Source organism: Electrophorus electricus, chromosome 5 (assembly GCF_041902795.1).
Source record: "Electrophorus electricus isolate QZ-2024a chromosome 5, ASM4190279v1, whole genome shotgun sequence".
Taxonomy (NCBI): Eukaryota; Metazoa; Chordata; class Actinopteri; order Gymnotiformes; family Gymnotidae; genus Electrophorus; species Electrophorus electricus.
The window spans coordinates 4,182,501-4,196,775 of NC_137501.1; the positions used below are offsets into that span (position 1 = coordinate 4,182,501).

Sequence of the window (14,275 nt, forward strand, 5' to 3'; positions counted from 1 at the left end):
GGGGAACGAGGCAGAGAGGGAGCAGAGTTATGTTCCATAGACGGTTAACTCTCCACTGACCGGTGGGGTGAGAGGTCGTAGTGGAGTGAGCGGGACCACTGACTGGTGGATATGGACCATGTGGTTCCCTCCTGCTCTGTTACTTTTTTCTTTTCAGAACCACAAACAGAGTCCTCACATGCACAGTCTGCCACAGTTTACACTAATAAATAAGCAGATCTGTGCCAAATGGTGTTATGCATGATTAAGCAAATTTAATTATGAACTCCTCTAAACATACTGAGTGTTTATGGATGCTTAGACTTATACACCTAACAACTCAAACTCACAGAAAGAAATAAAGCAATTATACTGCTGACTCAGGGAAACTGCCATTAACTACACAACACGTGTCAATAACTACACAACACGTGCCATTAACTACACGTGTCAATAACTACACAACATGTCCAATTAACTAAACAACACATGTCAATAACTACACAACAACATACCATTAACTAAACAACACGTGCCAATAACTATACAACACGCGTCAATAACTACAGAACACATGCCCTGTCCTTGAATATAAACATATTAACCATTTAAATGTAATTTAATTTGCATATGTTAAAATATGCAGTACATACAATGAGGAATTAGAGGCCAGGTTTTAGTGCTGGATTACACAGCCCTGTGTAAAATCTGTCTGGTTCAGTTTAAAGACGTCACTGTGGCTGTTACAGGGGAGACGTGGAAAACATCGCATTCTACAGTCCAAAAAAAGAACTGCGGAATCTTCTAGAGAGCACCCGTACACCAAGGCCAGCTCATATGAATTGGCCTACACCTCCAAGCCCCTGTACAGGTGGAGAAGATAGCATAGGTGAAGCAGGTCGGAGCACGCGGAGTAGATGCAGCAGGTGGAGGAGGCTGCTCATCTCGGGAGCTTTGCGTGCACCACCAGCCCTGCGAGGATAAAAATAGCAGCTTGTCCCCGTGTTTCATCTCCCTGCGTCAACCCCTCCGCAATATTCCTCTCTCGGCACTGCCATCGGGGAGAAAGAATGCACCTCTTTCTTTGTCCACCCACTCCTCTTCTTCAGCACCTGGTGACGGCGCTGTTCGGTTTTAGATAAACAGCCTTCACATCAAAAAGTATTTTTTAAGTATTTTTTGGGATTTTTCAGATCAGGCACGTGGAACTTTTGAATTTGTGAAGAAATGACAGCAATGATCGGAATGGAAATGGATTTAAGGGTGCAAAGTCCACAGCGACTGGCCCTGGCCCACAGTGGCCTGAACCCTGGTCTGCGCTGGAGCTTCTGCACTGCGGTTCTCTGGTCCAGACGCCTACAGCTGAGATCTGGGGCCATTTCTGCCTTCACGGCACAAACTAACAGTCGTCAGAATTTCTAATCACTTCAGATTCGTGGATAAATAAAAGAAAACAGATTACCAATTAAACATCAACCACAATTTTCCATCATGGAGTGCTGTCATATTTATATGCAGATTCACAACGTAAAACCATAAAGGGATGACGTAATGCCTGCACTAGTGTTGAATCAGCGTGCTGAGCTGCCCCCCATCATTCAGCACTAAGCACGCTTTAAAAGAAACACGCTGGACTCTGAACTCCCTCCAGTTTCTCTCTCTGTGTTCCTCCGTCTCTCTGCATCTGTCCGTCTCTCGCTGTGGGAAATCTTGGCTGACAGAAGCAGCTGATCAGAGCCAAGCTCGGTATCTCCTGTCTAAACCCCGCTCTCTCAGATGCACAGCACTAACCTGAAGTTAACGTTTAAAAAAGAAGAAGCGTTCCCATGTTTTAGAATCTCTTGCAGAAACTGCAGCGGGAGATCACTGCGTAAGGAGCTCATGAACGAGACTGAGAGAAAACGAAAGAAAGAGAAAAGAAGGAGAGCAAGAGAGAGTGAAGGAAGGAAGGTTGCTAAGGAGGGCTGAGGAACGAGAGCGAGGGGAGGGAAGCCTCAGCTGCTGGTCTGGACGTCTCTCTGAAATGCCTCCATTAAGCTGCGTTAGGCTCAGCTGGGACCTGGGTGAATGCAGTGCTGAGAACCGAACCTCTCCCACTGATATTAGAAGCTGCTTCTGTCCTGCTTCCGTGCTGCTTCTGTCCGACATCACAGAACCACTGGCATGTGTGGTGGATCTGGCAGAGGGAGCAACTACAGGACCAACCCTCCCTCCCTTTCAAGATTACACCAGAGGTAATCAAGACTTGCATTTCAGGTTTTACTGGTTTATGGACTGAGCTAATCTTGCAGTGGTTTTTTTCAGCTGTGATTACGAGTTCAACTCAGGGCAGCCATAGCTCTGAAGTGTTTAGCGTTTACTCTGATCTTAACAGCCACTCTGTGTCTGCACGGGCTTGGTCATTAGCCCACAGGTTGTACGAGACACCCCACGATGACGAGTTAGGAACACACAACGTTGCAGCTGTCCAACAGCACACTTCTGCTGTCGGATGCAGATTCACAAGCCCAGGAATCAAATGCAAACAGCAAGAAATCAGACATTATCAGACTGCAAAAAATCACGAGGCGACATCCCCACTGATCTCTCGGTTTTCTGGACTTCCTGTTTGTTCCTGGGCGACGGTTCCTCTGGTCGAGGCACTGATGCCCTAGGGTTTCCCATGGTGGATATATGTAACAGATTCTGTTCATTTTCAAGATGAGTGTGAAATGAAGGAATTTGCTAAGCATCTGTCACTGAGTGTTTACACTGAGCTCAGACAGATGGAGAGAGAGAGAAAGAATCAGACTTTTCCTGTCTCATATAGCAAAAGAGCTATAATATAACAGCTCTTACTGTGGTTTGAAATGGGAATCTTCTGTTCCATTTCATCAAATCTCAAATAAAATGGAGTCTGGAGTAAATGCCTGTTCTGACTGGTGAACATAACTGATGTGCTCCAAAATTGTTCAGTACATCTATAAAAGCCTGTGAAGGTTTTCAGTAATTCAGGTAATTAAGCGATGCAACATCTGAAACAGTATACTCTCCAAGATTATACTGTGCAAGATTATTCAAGACCCGTCACCTCCACTTACGACTAGTGGACGAGAAAAAAATCAATGAGAGACTAAGTGAAGTATGAATCCACCATTTCCAGCCAGCTGTGTTCCCGCTGTGCAGAGCGCCCGGAGGAGCTTCCAGGTCTTCCCATAACATTTGACTGATGAGGAGGAGGTATTGTGTCTCATCCATGATATGTAAACAGAGGAGGAGCTATCAGACTCCACCCTTCAGCTATTTAACACACGCCAATCCCAGAGCGGTAGCAGTGGGAAGGTCAGGTGACTTGCTGTCAGAGGTAAATCTCACGCCAGCACACTGAAGGGGACTCGCATGCACTTCACATTTGATAAGAGAATGTCTTTGCAATTGTTTCAGTCCATCGATTTGCTTTAATAAATAAATTTGTGTCTTCTAATAAATAAATAAACTAAATACGTTTGTGTCTTTTCCTCAAGCCATAGTTTGTCCCAGCGGTCCATCAGTCTCCATTCGCTCAGCCTCACAGAGGACTTCACACTCTTTCCCCAGTGTGTGCAGTGGCAGGTCAGCGTAGGGACCGCTCCCTCTGATCCCAGGATCCGAAAGACCACGAGGGTTAAAAGCAGAAGAGCTCCCTGGCGGCCTCTCGTAGGATCTGCACATCAAAGCCTCTCTCCCATCCAAACACCAGATGAACCTCTGATGTCCTCCAGGTGTGCTGTAAGTGACAGTCAGAATCCGCTCTCATCCACATCCTGATCTCGAATTCACACCGCCTGAAAGCCAACGTCACCAGGCCTTTTTGGTATCCAAATCAGGTCCGGTAGTATATAGGCTGGAGCGAGTTGTTGCTTCTCCTGGTCCGCGTGGTAATACAACAGCAGCACATCACACATGACTGCATAAGTGTGAATTGGCATGGGGCGAATTCAGAAAAAAAACAACAACCCAAAACAGGAGAGTGAGACAGTCAGGCAGGACAGCGAGACAGTCAGGCAGGAGAGTGAGACAGTCAGGCAGGACAGCGAGACAGTCAGCCAGGACAGCGAGACAGTCAGCCAGGACAGCGAGACAGTCAGGCAGGAGAGTGAGACAGTCAGGCAGGACAGCGAGACAGTCAGGCAGGAGAGTGAGACAGTCAGGCAGGACAGTGAGACAGTCAGCCAGGACAGCGAGACAGTCAGGCAGGACAGCGAGACAGTCAGCCAGGACAGCGAGACAGTCAGGCAGGAGAGTGAGACAGTCAGGCAGGACAGCAACAGCCATGCAGACCCAGGAGCATATGGCTTCCAACACTGCTGGAAGCATCACTGCACACTCTACTCAGAGCTGTTCAACTCTGCCGTGGAAAAAGGTTTCAGGTGGGACAGAATAATATAATTTCACAGAATGTTGCTACATTACATCACCACGTGTTTTCTTGCAAAAGTAAATGTAATGCTTATGCAAAGTTTAAAAAATGGGAACAACTGTGCAATTCCAGTAACTCAGTCACAGTCAAAGCTGTTCGTTATGGACAAAGTGAAATTCTTACAGCATTCAACGGGATTTGAATGAGGTTTTATTTGAATTGTATTTTTAATGTGATGTTATTTATGTAATTTTGGTAATGGGGCTTGATGGCGTTAGCGTTAGCTAACTGACCATTTGCATGGCACAGTTCAGCGATGTGATACCATGCAGTAACTTAATTTCCATTTAGCTGAGACTTTATTACCCTGTAGAAACCCAGAGAGTCATAATATGAGAGAGGGTTTGGGTGCCTCCACAGTAAAGACTGAGGAAGGGTCTTCAAACCCACACTGGGCAGTCACAACATTAAAACCACCCACTGGTGAAGTGAATAACATTATTTATTACAGTGGCACCTGTCAAGTGGTTTCCTCCCACAGTCCAAAAACATGGAGGTTAGGTTTATTGGATACTCTAAATTGTCCTGTATAAATGCAACCTGTATAAAATATATGTATGTGTGTCTGTGAATGTGACTGTGTGCTTGCATGTCCAGTGATGGTTGGTGCTCTGTCCTGGTCTTCACCTCCTCCCCTTTAACCCACACCCAGTGCAGTCTGCCAGGGGGCTGTAGTTTTTGACTGAGAGCACGCTGTGCGCAGATTGGCTGCCGCTTCTCATCGGTGTGTGAGAGTGATTTGAATGTAAAAGCTGATATCTGTCTGTAAAGAATCCCTGAGTTTGAGAAAGGTGACTAATAATAATAATAATAATAATAATAATAATAATAATAAGTGAACAGTCAGTTCTGGAAGTTGATGTGTTGGAAGCAGAAAAAAAGGGCAAGGATATGAGCAACTTTGAAAAGGGCCACATTGTGATGGCAAGATAACTGGATCAGAGCGTCTCCAAAACAGCAGGTCTTTGAGGTGTTCCCAGTATGCTGTGGTAAGTACCCATCAAGATTGCTCCAAAGAAGGACAACTGGTCACGGGTACCCAAGGCACATAGGAAGCAAGAGCTAGTCCATCTGGTCTGATCCCACACAAGAACTACTGTAGCACAAACTGTTGAAAAACCCGTCAGAACACACAGTGCATCACAGCGTGCTGCCTATAGAGCTGTGTAGCCGCAGACTGGTTAGAGTACCCACGCTCAGCCCTCTCTACTACCAAAGTGCCTACAATGGGTTCATGTGCATCAGAACTGGACCTGGACCAATGAAAGAAGATCTGGTCTGATGAATCGCGTTTTTACATCATTTATACTTTTACATGGGAAGTATAGATGTCCTATGGTAAGTATGTATGCACTATGGTAAGTATGTATAGTCTATGGGAAGTATGTATAGTCTATGGGAAGTATGTATACTCTATGGGAAGTATGTATGCTCTGTGGGAACTATATATGTTCTATGGGAAGTTTGTATATTCTATGGGAAGTATGTATGCTCTATGGGAAGTATGCCCTATAGTAGGCAAGTCAGAAGAGAGAGTGTGATACTCTGTGAAATGTTCTGCTGGTGAACCTTGGGTCCTGGCATCCATGTGGATGTTACTTTAACACGTACCACTTATCTAAATATTGCCACAAGTATAACCCAGTATGCCAAGGGTATTAGCTAATGGCAGTGGCCTTTCTAATTATGGTTATTGCTTTAAAGATGTAATTTTGTTTATATAGTGCGTTTTTAAAAAGACAATGTCAAAAGCAACTATACTGATCGTGAGAATTAGTTTAGGTTTATAAATCTACTGTCGGGCCAGTGGATATGTCAAAGGCAACATTTTTCAAGCACAAATGGAGGTCTCATTCCATTTTAGCTTTTTTACTGTTTTTGCTCATACAGACAACATGTTTTTGTCAAGAGAATAGGATAGGAAGAGAGATTAAAACTGAAGGTAACCTGAATGTAAGATAGCTAGCAAAAACTGCATTAATAACGTACCTGTTTGCCAGTGTCCATTAGCATTATAATGTCTTACCATCAGATTTGATAAATCCTTAATCCAGATAGTCAGGTGTTCATCAAAGTGATCAGCAAACCTTCCCTTGGTTTCCCCATAATGAAGCTGATTGGAAAAGACACCATAAACAAACTCCTGAAGTAACGCATGAGGGGGAACGGGTGATGCTTTCCTACTGGTGATTTGATGGGTGTGGCAATCTAGAGTGGCTGAAAAATACAGCGCCACTTCTATGAACTGATCGTTTATCTCACATTTGGCGAGCACGTCTTTGACGGGTTGCACAAATGCCAGACAGTAAAGATGGAAAGAGAGAGAACATGGGACACAAAGGTTGTCCCACTGGTAATAGGGTCATGCAGGGATGTGACCCCTAAGATGGAGGAGTGGCTCCAACAGATCCCAGGAATGACAACATCTCTGTCCAGAAGAGCACAGGCCTAGGAACAGCAGAAGTTCTATACCACACACCTAGCATTTGTCATTTCCAGTGGCAGGCATTTTAATACTATTGGTCATTGCATTAATGACATATCTGTTTATATTACCATTTGTTGCTATGACAGTAATGACATGAGGAATCTCAAGGAAAAACAACTTTTCAACAGTCTAAGAACTTTAAAACCCCATGGAATGAATGTTATGATTTAAACATCTACTTTTTAAAAGATATATACTGGCTCCACTTTCTGGAAGTTCAGAAGCACTTTGCTTGCACAGCTGATGTCTGAAACTTCCTGTTACTCTAGAAACTTTGTGTCACTGCAATCTTTTTTTTACTACATCTTCTACTAAAGTACCCTGCAATTATTCCCTGGACTCTTCTTCAGATGATTGATTCTGAGGAGTAATTCCAGCATACCATAGAGAAAGCTGTAGATGTATGAATAAGAGACAAAAAATTCTAAAAAGAAAGATTTTTTTGGAAGATAAAAAAGTCAGTTATAAAATCCAAATTTTCCAAAGATGTGGCCAGGCTCACAATACAGCCTATCAAAATCACTTGTTTTGAATCTTTAAATGTATTACCAGCCTATATGAACTGAATCCTTTGTTTTAAAATTAGTTTTGGTAAAACGTTACTGACTCAGACTCTTAAACCTGGTGGAAGGAGAAGGTTACATTTGCTCAAACATTCACGTAAGCAGCTAAATGTACGTTATTACTGACGTCATAAACGTTGGCCAGTTTAAGAGTGACAGGTTGTAACAGCAGCCTGATTACATTCTGGTCAAATAGCTTTTCGTTATAAATAAATAAATAAATAAATAAATAAATAAATAAATACATATATATATATATATATATATATATATATATATATATATATATATATATATATATATATATATATATATATATATATATATATATATATATAATTAATTAATTAATTAATTAATTAATTAATTAATTAAAAAATGGTAAAGTCAAACAGTGAAGGACAAGTACGAAGAGACTGAAGTGGAATCCGAGGGGTGTAGTTGAGTGTCAACCCCCCCCCCCCTTTCTGAGCGTCTATAAACAAAACAAGCTCTCAGACGCTCAAGTCAAGCCAGGTCTCCATAGCAACCGCACTAGTAAGATCCGTTACTGGAAGAAAGCGACCCCCCAGCCATCTCCTCCCCGCAATATTAGCGTGCGTCAGGCATCTTCACTTTTCAGAGGAGAACAAATCACACCCAGCAGACCGAGCCTTTAAAAACTGCTTTTTCCAAAAAAGGTCCACGGTAAGGTAATTTGTTGACCGTAAAGGGACTCGATAACGAAGTGGCCAACAGAAATAGCCCGCGACTCCCTAGAGGACATGGTTTATGGCTTTTTAATCCATCAAACACTTAGCAAGGGCATCTATTTAGCCAGGCTTCTACATAACCGAAAAGGCGTAAAATTCTTCCATGCAGGAAACACCTACGAATACTTTGCACGTTATCAGTTTTTTTCTAAAGTTCCACGTCTTTTATAGGTCAAGTATGCGACTACCGTAGAGTACCGTAGGATACTGCGAGAAGTGACTCTAATTGCAAAATTGCAAAAAGAAAGCAGACGCGAAACGTGTTGTACTTCTGTCGCGGAGCGCGGCCACGTGTGCTTTTGAAAAGCCGTTTGCTATAAAAAAAAAATAATAATAATAATAATCACAGCCTACCCGACACCGCGCACAGATTCAAATCCACGGCGAGAGAAACCGATCCCTTGCATGCGGTGTTCAACCGAACCTACAGTAAATGCCGCAGAGAACAACTTTACCTGAGTGGGGCTGGAAGGGAAAGAGGGAAATGGCGGGACGTCCAGAATCTTGAGGTCGTACATGACCCCGTTGAGAATGACGGAGGGTCGGTACACGTATCGCGTTTTAGTGGGGCTGTATGTGTCGGAGAAGTCGTTGTAAATAAACTGTCGGATTATGGACGTTTTTCCCACTCCGGGCGCACCGATGACAGCGATGCTCAGCGTTTCGACCATCCCGTGGATATCAGGACCATGGACAGCGCAACCCGTTCATTTAAAAACAAAAGATCAAATAAGTAGTTTTTGTGAGTCGTCTCGTGCCGCTTTGAAAATCTTTTCATCAAAAGGCATGTTCATGGCACTGAATGCGTCCTCCTGTAGGCTCTCTGCATTAAAAGAAAAAAAAAAGACCACAGCTCCTGCCGTTATCTGTTCCACCAGTACACCATATAAACGTGCTCCACTACTGAGCAAACCAAAACCGATCCGTTCGCTGCGGAGGATTCTCTGCTTTTGCATGCCATTGGGGAAATCCAGCAACCGCGCTCGCTAATCTTTAGAAGCCAATCCCCTCGCGCTCTCAGTCTCCCTCCGGGCGTGCAAACTCCGTCCTCGTGATTCCCACGCAGTATCCATCGCGTTGCACGGCTTTTCCCCTCTGGAGTCCGACGTTTCCTTCACATAGCGGCACAGCCCGTCAGTCCATTTGGTCTGCAAGTCTCACTGCCCAGTGAGTCCTCGAGCAACCCGTGCCTCAAGGACGTGTGAATGGCTTTTCGGTCGCGGTCCGTGAGTGCGCACACCAACACAATAACCACGAAACTAGTTCATGGAAACGGTGATCCACGCGGTTATGGTTGCACTGTTTGCAAAGCAGCGCGCGTCACTCGTAGAGACACGCTGTAAACGAGCTGCTTTGCCGATTTTTTTTCGAAGTGACCGCATTGTCGCCTGCTCACCCGTGCTCATCATGCGCCTCGATCATACGCGTGCGCGTTTTAGCGCTCATCGTGCCCTCCGTCTTCCGTTTCTCCGGGAGTGCGAGGCGACAGTTCATGCCCAGAAGCGTCCAAGTATAACGCGCAAGAGAAAACACTGGCGTGACGCTCGTGAACTAAATGAGAGTTTCTGAGTGTTTGATTAAGAAACGGTTGCGCGCTGGCGTCTCCACCCCATCGTAACCCGCCCGTGTAACGGTTAGAGGGGATCTGCTTCTGTATTTTTCTCCCCATGAGGGATTCGGTGAATGAGAGCAAAAATAGGACGCTGGAAGCAGTCAGGCCTCGCGACATGTGGAGTGCACAGTACGGAGGAAGACGCGCATTTCTTTGCATGCATGTCATAACAGAACGATTTGGGCCAAGATTTGCACATATGCAAACGAAACAGGCGCCTCCGTCATTAAATATGGAGTTAAATTGCATGGGCTATGTCGATTCCTGCTGTGGCTTTCGGAGAAGATCCAACTCATGTTTTTTGTTACAAAGCCATTCCAAATCAAGCGCCGGGTCTTCCAGTAGGCCCGTTTCATCCGAATAGGCCCATTGAAACAGCTTAATTTTTTAACTGGCGTTGATATGAAGAGAACACTTCAAGAACTCATTTATACCCCCCACTCGAACCCGAAACTCACTCGCACTTCCAAATGACGATTATTTCTGCAGGGAACAAAGCCCGGATCCGGTTTAAATGACCGGCTGGGTATCTATTTTGGACTGCGAGGTGAACGCCGCCTGTTAAGCACAAAGCCGAGGGGGGTGTTTACAAGGAGGCGGTGAAGCGGCACGTTTGGTGCCTTTCTAACTCCGCTAACATGGCTCAGTAATGACGAAAAGCCGCATATGATAATTATCAGAACTAAAATGCTGGAATTCATTGTGTTGAGTTTTATTTCGTATTATTGTCGTCCAGATAACCGCCAACCCTCGGGTCGGTATAAAGCAGGCCCGGTGCCATTCTGGACCAGCACTGACGGGCCATAGCGATGGTCATGTTTAGGCTGACCCATCCTGCACCGAGCCCGAAGCTTTAAACCGGATCACTGGCGTCCCATGAACACGCGTCTCAATCAGCCATCGTTACACGAGCCTTCTCTGCCGCCCAAAGGCGCGACATTAACGCTGCCTGCGCGTTTCTGTCGTTCGTTTGGCCCTGGATCACTGCTGAGGTGTTAGGGGAGCGGTAGAGAGAGACAGGCGCACAGTACAGATGATGATGACGCTTTTATCACAACGGACCCGCGCTCTCCGCTGCGCCCCGCTGGAGAACAGGCGATCCGTGACTACGACGCTCAAGCCTTGGAGCACGGGCGCTCTCAAAGCGCCTCTCCACGGCAGTCACCACTCTGAAGACCTTTGTGAATATACCAGATTTATTTTTAATTTCAAATGATTCGAGTATTCACAATAAAACATTCCATGTTTTTTTTTTTTTTTTTACCAGATATTTTAACTCATCTTTAGCGTTTTGGTGTCCATAAACTGAAATACACACTCCATCAGATCCACCTTTCTACCTACTCCCAGACATGGATGCACAGAAATACAGAAAAACACTGCTCAAAGTAAAAGATACATCATTATCTAAGCCTACGTTTAGGCAGCAAGGTCAAAGTGGCTGGTTTCTAAAAATTAATCAGTTTTAATTGAAGGTATTTAATATTAAAAAAGACTCAGCAGTTGCACAGATTTCTCATTTGAACAAATTAGTCTTCTCTGTATTTCTAAGTGTTTTATCTGAGCCCAGATGAAATGTGTGAAGAGTAATAACATGATTAAAAACTGGGAAGTATTTGAAAGGCCTGAAAAGGGACAAGCGTTGGATACATGGAAGGAAGTTTTATTTGCTGCCAGACTAAAAGTAGCCTTAGAAGACAAAAAAAGACAGACAGACATCCAGGCTGATGCAACCACTGCAAATGAGAGATTTAATTGGGGGGGGGGGGGGACAAAACAAAACAAACAAACAAAAACTTGTAATGTATACTTTCCCGAGCTGTTCAGCGAATAAAATGCAATTAAAAAAAAAAAAAATCAAAGAGAAGATTTAATCTGCTGCTTTCTCACTCCGCCTCAGAGTATAGCCAAGCCTCCAGCTACAGTGAGGCCTGTTTACAAGGTTTTAGATTTCACTCAGTGAAGCAGTCCATAGGGTTAAACAGACAGACAGGCACACGCGCACAGTCTCACACATGCAAACAGATGAAAGCCTACAGCAGGCAGTTGAGGAGAGAGCTGAAGCTCTGGATAACTGCACCAGCGGGGCACTGTAACCACTAAACCTCAGCACCCAACACCTGCCCTCCAACCAAACGCGCCCATATTTGATATAATTAACAGATACACATTAAATGATCGGAAGGATAAAACTTAATAATATCCCCAGCACAGCAGTACAGACAGCATGGGGACTACTGCACACCGAGAGAGAGGGGGAGAGAGCGCACTTAGGCTACACCCTAAAAAGCAAAGGCAATCAAATGCATCAAAAACGCCACCCCAATCTTCATTCCTCTCCGACAGCCCCGCCCCTGTCTTCCGGCCACAGCCACTGCACACACAGCTGTTCAGGACAGAAGCAGGGCCTTAGCTCAAAGAAAACAGGCATGGTTCTAATCAAACAAATTTGATGGGGAGGGGTTGGCAGAGATGGGTGTGGTCTCTGCACAGGCAGCTCAGGAGGGAGGGGCGGGACTTCAACAGGTCATTTACTTCATCTTCGTCAGAAAAAACCCCAAACATTACAGGATTTTGGGTAGTCTTGGACCAAGAGTCGCACCCTACAGTTTGTCGTCAGAGGACGGGTGAGACTCATGTGAGCTATGCATGTTTAACGAGGACATGAGTGTTGTCAAAATGAAAAGAAAATGTGTAATGCGTACGCACGCACACACACACACACACACACACACACACACACACACACACTTAAGTAGCACAAATGTGAACACATTCCCCACCACCGTCCGTTTAATCTCCAACAGTGCGCAAAACCGCAATGTATTTGGAAATCACGACCAGTCACTGAAGACTGTGGTCACGCAGGGAGGATGAGGAGGGATGACAAAGAGCGAGGAAGGAGGAGGAGGAGGAGGAGGATGGACGAGTAAAAAGTAGTCCTGCTTGACCAGAAGGACGCAGATTGGCATGTGAGGGAAAGGGAGAGAGAGGGAGACACAGAAGAGACAGAGAGAGAAAGAGAGAAATGAAGGAAGATGTGGAGCAAAGAAGAGACTTGGAGACATAGAGAGAGGTTCCTGTGGAGTCAGGACGTGTCCAGACGGAGTCCTTCTGCCCGCAGCATCAGGGTGGAGGAGAAGAGAAGCAGCCAGGATCCTCTCTGCTCTTCAGTTCCTCAGGAGCAGTTCGTAGCACTGGCAGATGTACTGAGAGACCTCGGGTGCCCGACACTTCAGAGCCAGCTGTGGGGGAGAAGGGAAGCAGCCTTCAGCATGGCACAGGAGGCAGGGGAACACCCAGAGTGGTTACCTCCATGTCAAAAGCTTAGACAACACTGATGAAAGTGCACGGGTCATATAGTTATCATGTTAATAATAATAATGAACCGTTATCTATCTGGCTATCGAGGGGCTCAGGCTTGGTAAATGCTTTTCATTTTGAAGCTCTGAGGAAAAAGAGCTCGTGTTTAATCTCTGGGGCCTCGCTGGTCACGTCTACTTTTTTAGTTTCCCTGTAAAACGATTCAGAGTAAATTATGTTTTTTCCTGAACTAAGAAAGGGGTCAGTCTAGGGCAACAACAACAACCAAATGTCCTTTAAAATACTGATTACTGTTGGCAGGACTGTTCAGCTGGGTGTAGAATCTGCAAGTGTTTTGCTCCAAACCTGCAGAGCTCCGCCCCTTTTACTAATGGATCCACCTCTCGAACCAAGAAAGGATCCTAGTTAGTGTAGTTAGTGCTTCCCTGTAGGCTCGTCGTAAGAACCTGCAGACACCAAGTCTTCCTGGGATGCAACAGCACACCTCCAGCACTTACAGTGTGTTCTTTTCCCCAGCAGCGTTCTGGGAAGAGTTTCACTCACATGCTCTGTCACACAACATGGCACATTAAAGCCATGACACTTGAGTCCTGAAGAAAAGAGTGGTTTCAAAATATCCGAGTCAGGCAAGATCATCACACTGAATTTGCACCGCACGGGTTCCCTCCCTGCCGCTGCCCTCGCTCTTCACAGAGGCTAAACGGGCGCATCGGACCGCCTGCGTCTCGCGCTCATGCACCTGCTTCCCACCCCCTGCCTCACTAACACTTCCTTCTGCTGCTCATCAGCTGGTTATTTGGTTTTTAGCTACTAACCCCCCTCACCTTCCCACTGGCCCCTTTTCACATGCCCTTCTCCCTCATTTGTACTAAAAATGATAAAATAATAAAACCAGTCCAGCTCTGTCCCCCGAGAGGTAGCATGGGACTGAATACCAGTTTGCTCTTTTCTCTTTGGAGAGGACATTTTCAAGTCCTTAGGCTGCATTTAACAATGGAAGTCCAGGAGTGGCAAAGGTTCAAAGACAAGCTTTCACTAGCCAATCAGAATGAGAGAACACTGTGCACAGTCTGAGAGGTTCAGAGGACTGGACAGAGAAACAGAGCAAACTCAAAAGGA

At 45.2% G+C, this 14,275-nt stretch overlaps 2 protein-coding genes across 4 annotated transcripts in view; both read right to left on the reverse strand.

The window, feature by feature from the left end:
• Positions 1-9,909, reverse strand: part of rasl10a (RAS-like, family 10, member A) — a 15,983-nt gene extending 6,074 nt beyond the window's left edge. The window contains exon 1 of the mRNA XM_027006270.3: positions 8,676-9,909. Within this exon, the coding sequence (XP_026862071.2) occupies positions 8,676-8,891 (216 nt within the window). The 5' untranslated portion in view covers positions 8,892-9,909. The remainder of the gene's footprint in view (positions 1-8,675) is intronic.
• Positions 9,910-11,474: 1,565 nt separating this feature from the next.
• ap1b1 (adaptor related protein complex 1 subunit beta 1) overlaps positions 11,475-14,275 on the reverse strand; it is a 30,068-nt gene continuing 27,267 nt past the window's right edge. For all 3 annotated transcript variants that reach the window (XM_035529804.2, XM_035529802.2, XM_035529803.2), the window contains one exon: positions 11,475-13,077. In XM_035529804.2, coding sequence (XP_035385697.1) covers positions 13,003-13,077 — 75 coding nt within the window. In that variant the 3' untranslated portion in view covers positions 11,475-13,002. The remainder of the gene's footprint in view (positions 13,078-14,275) is intronic.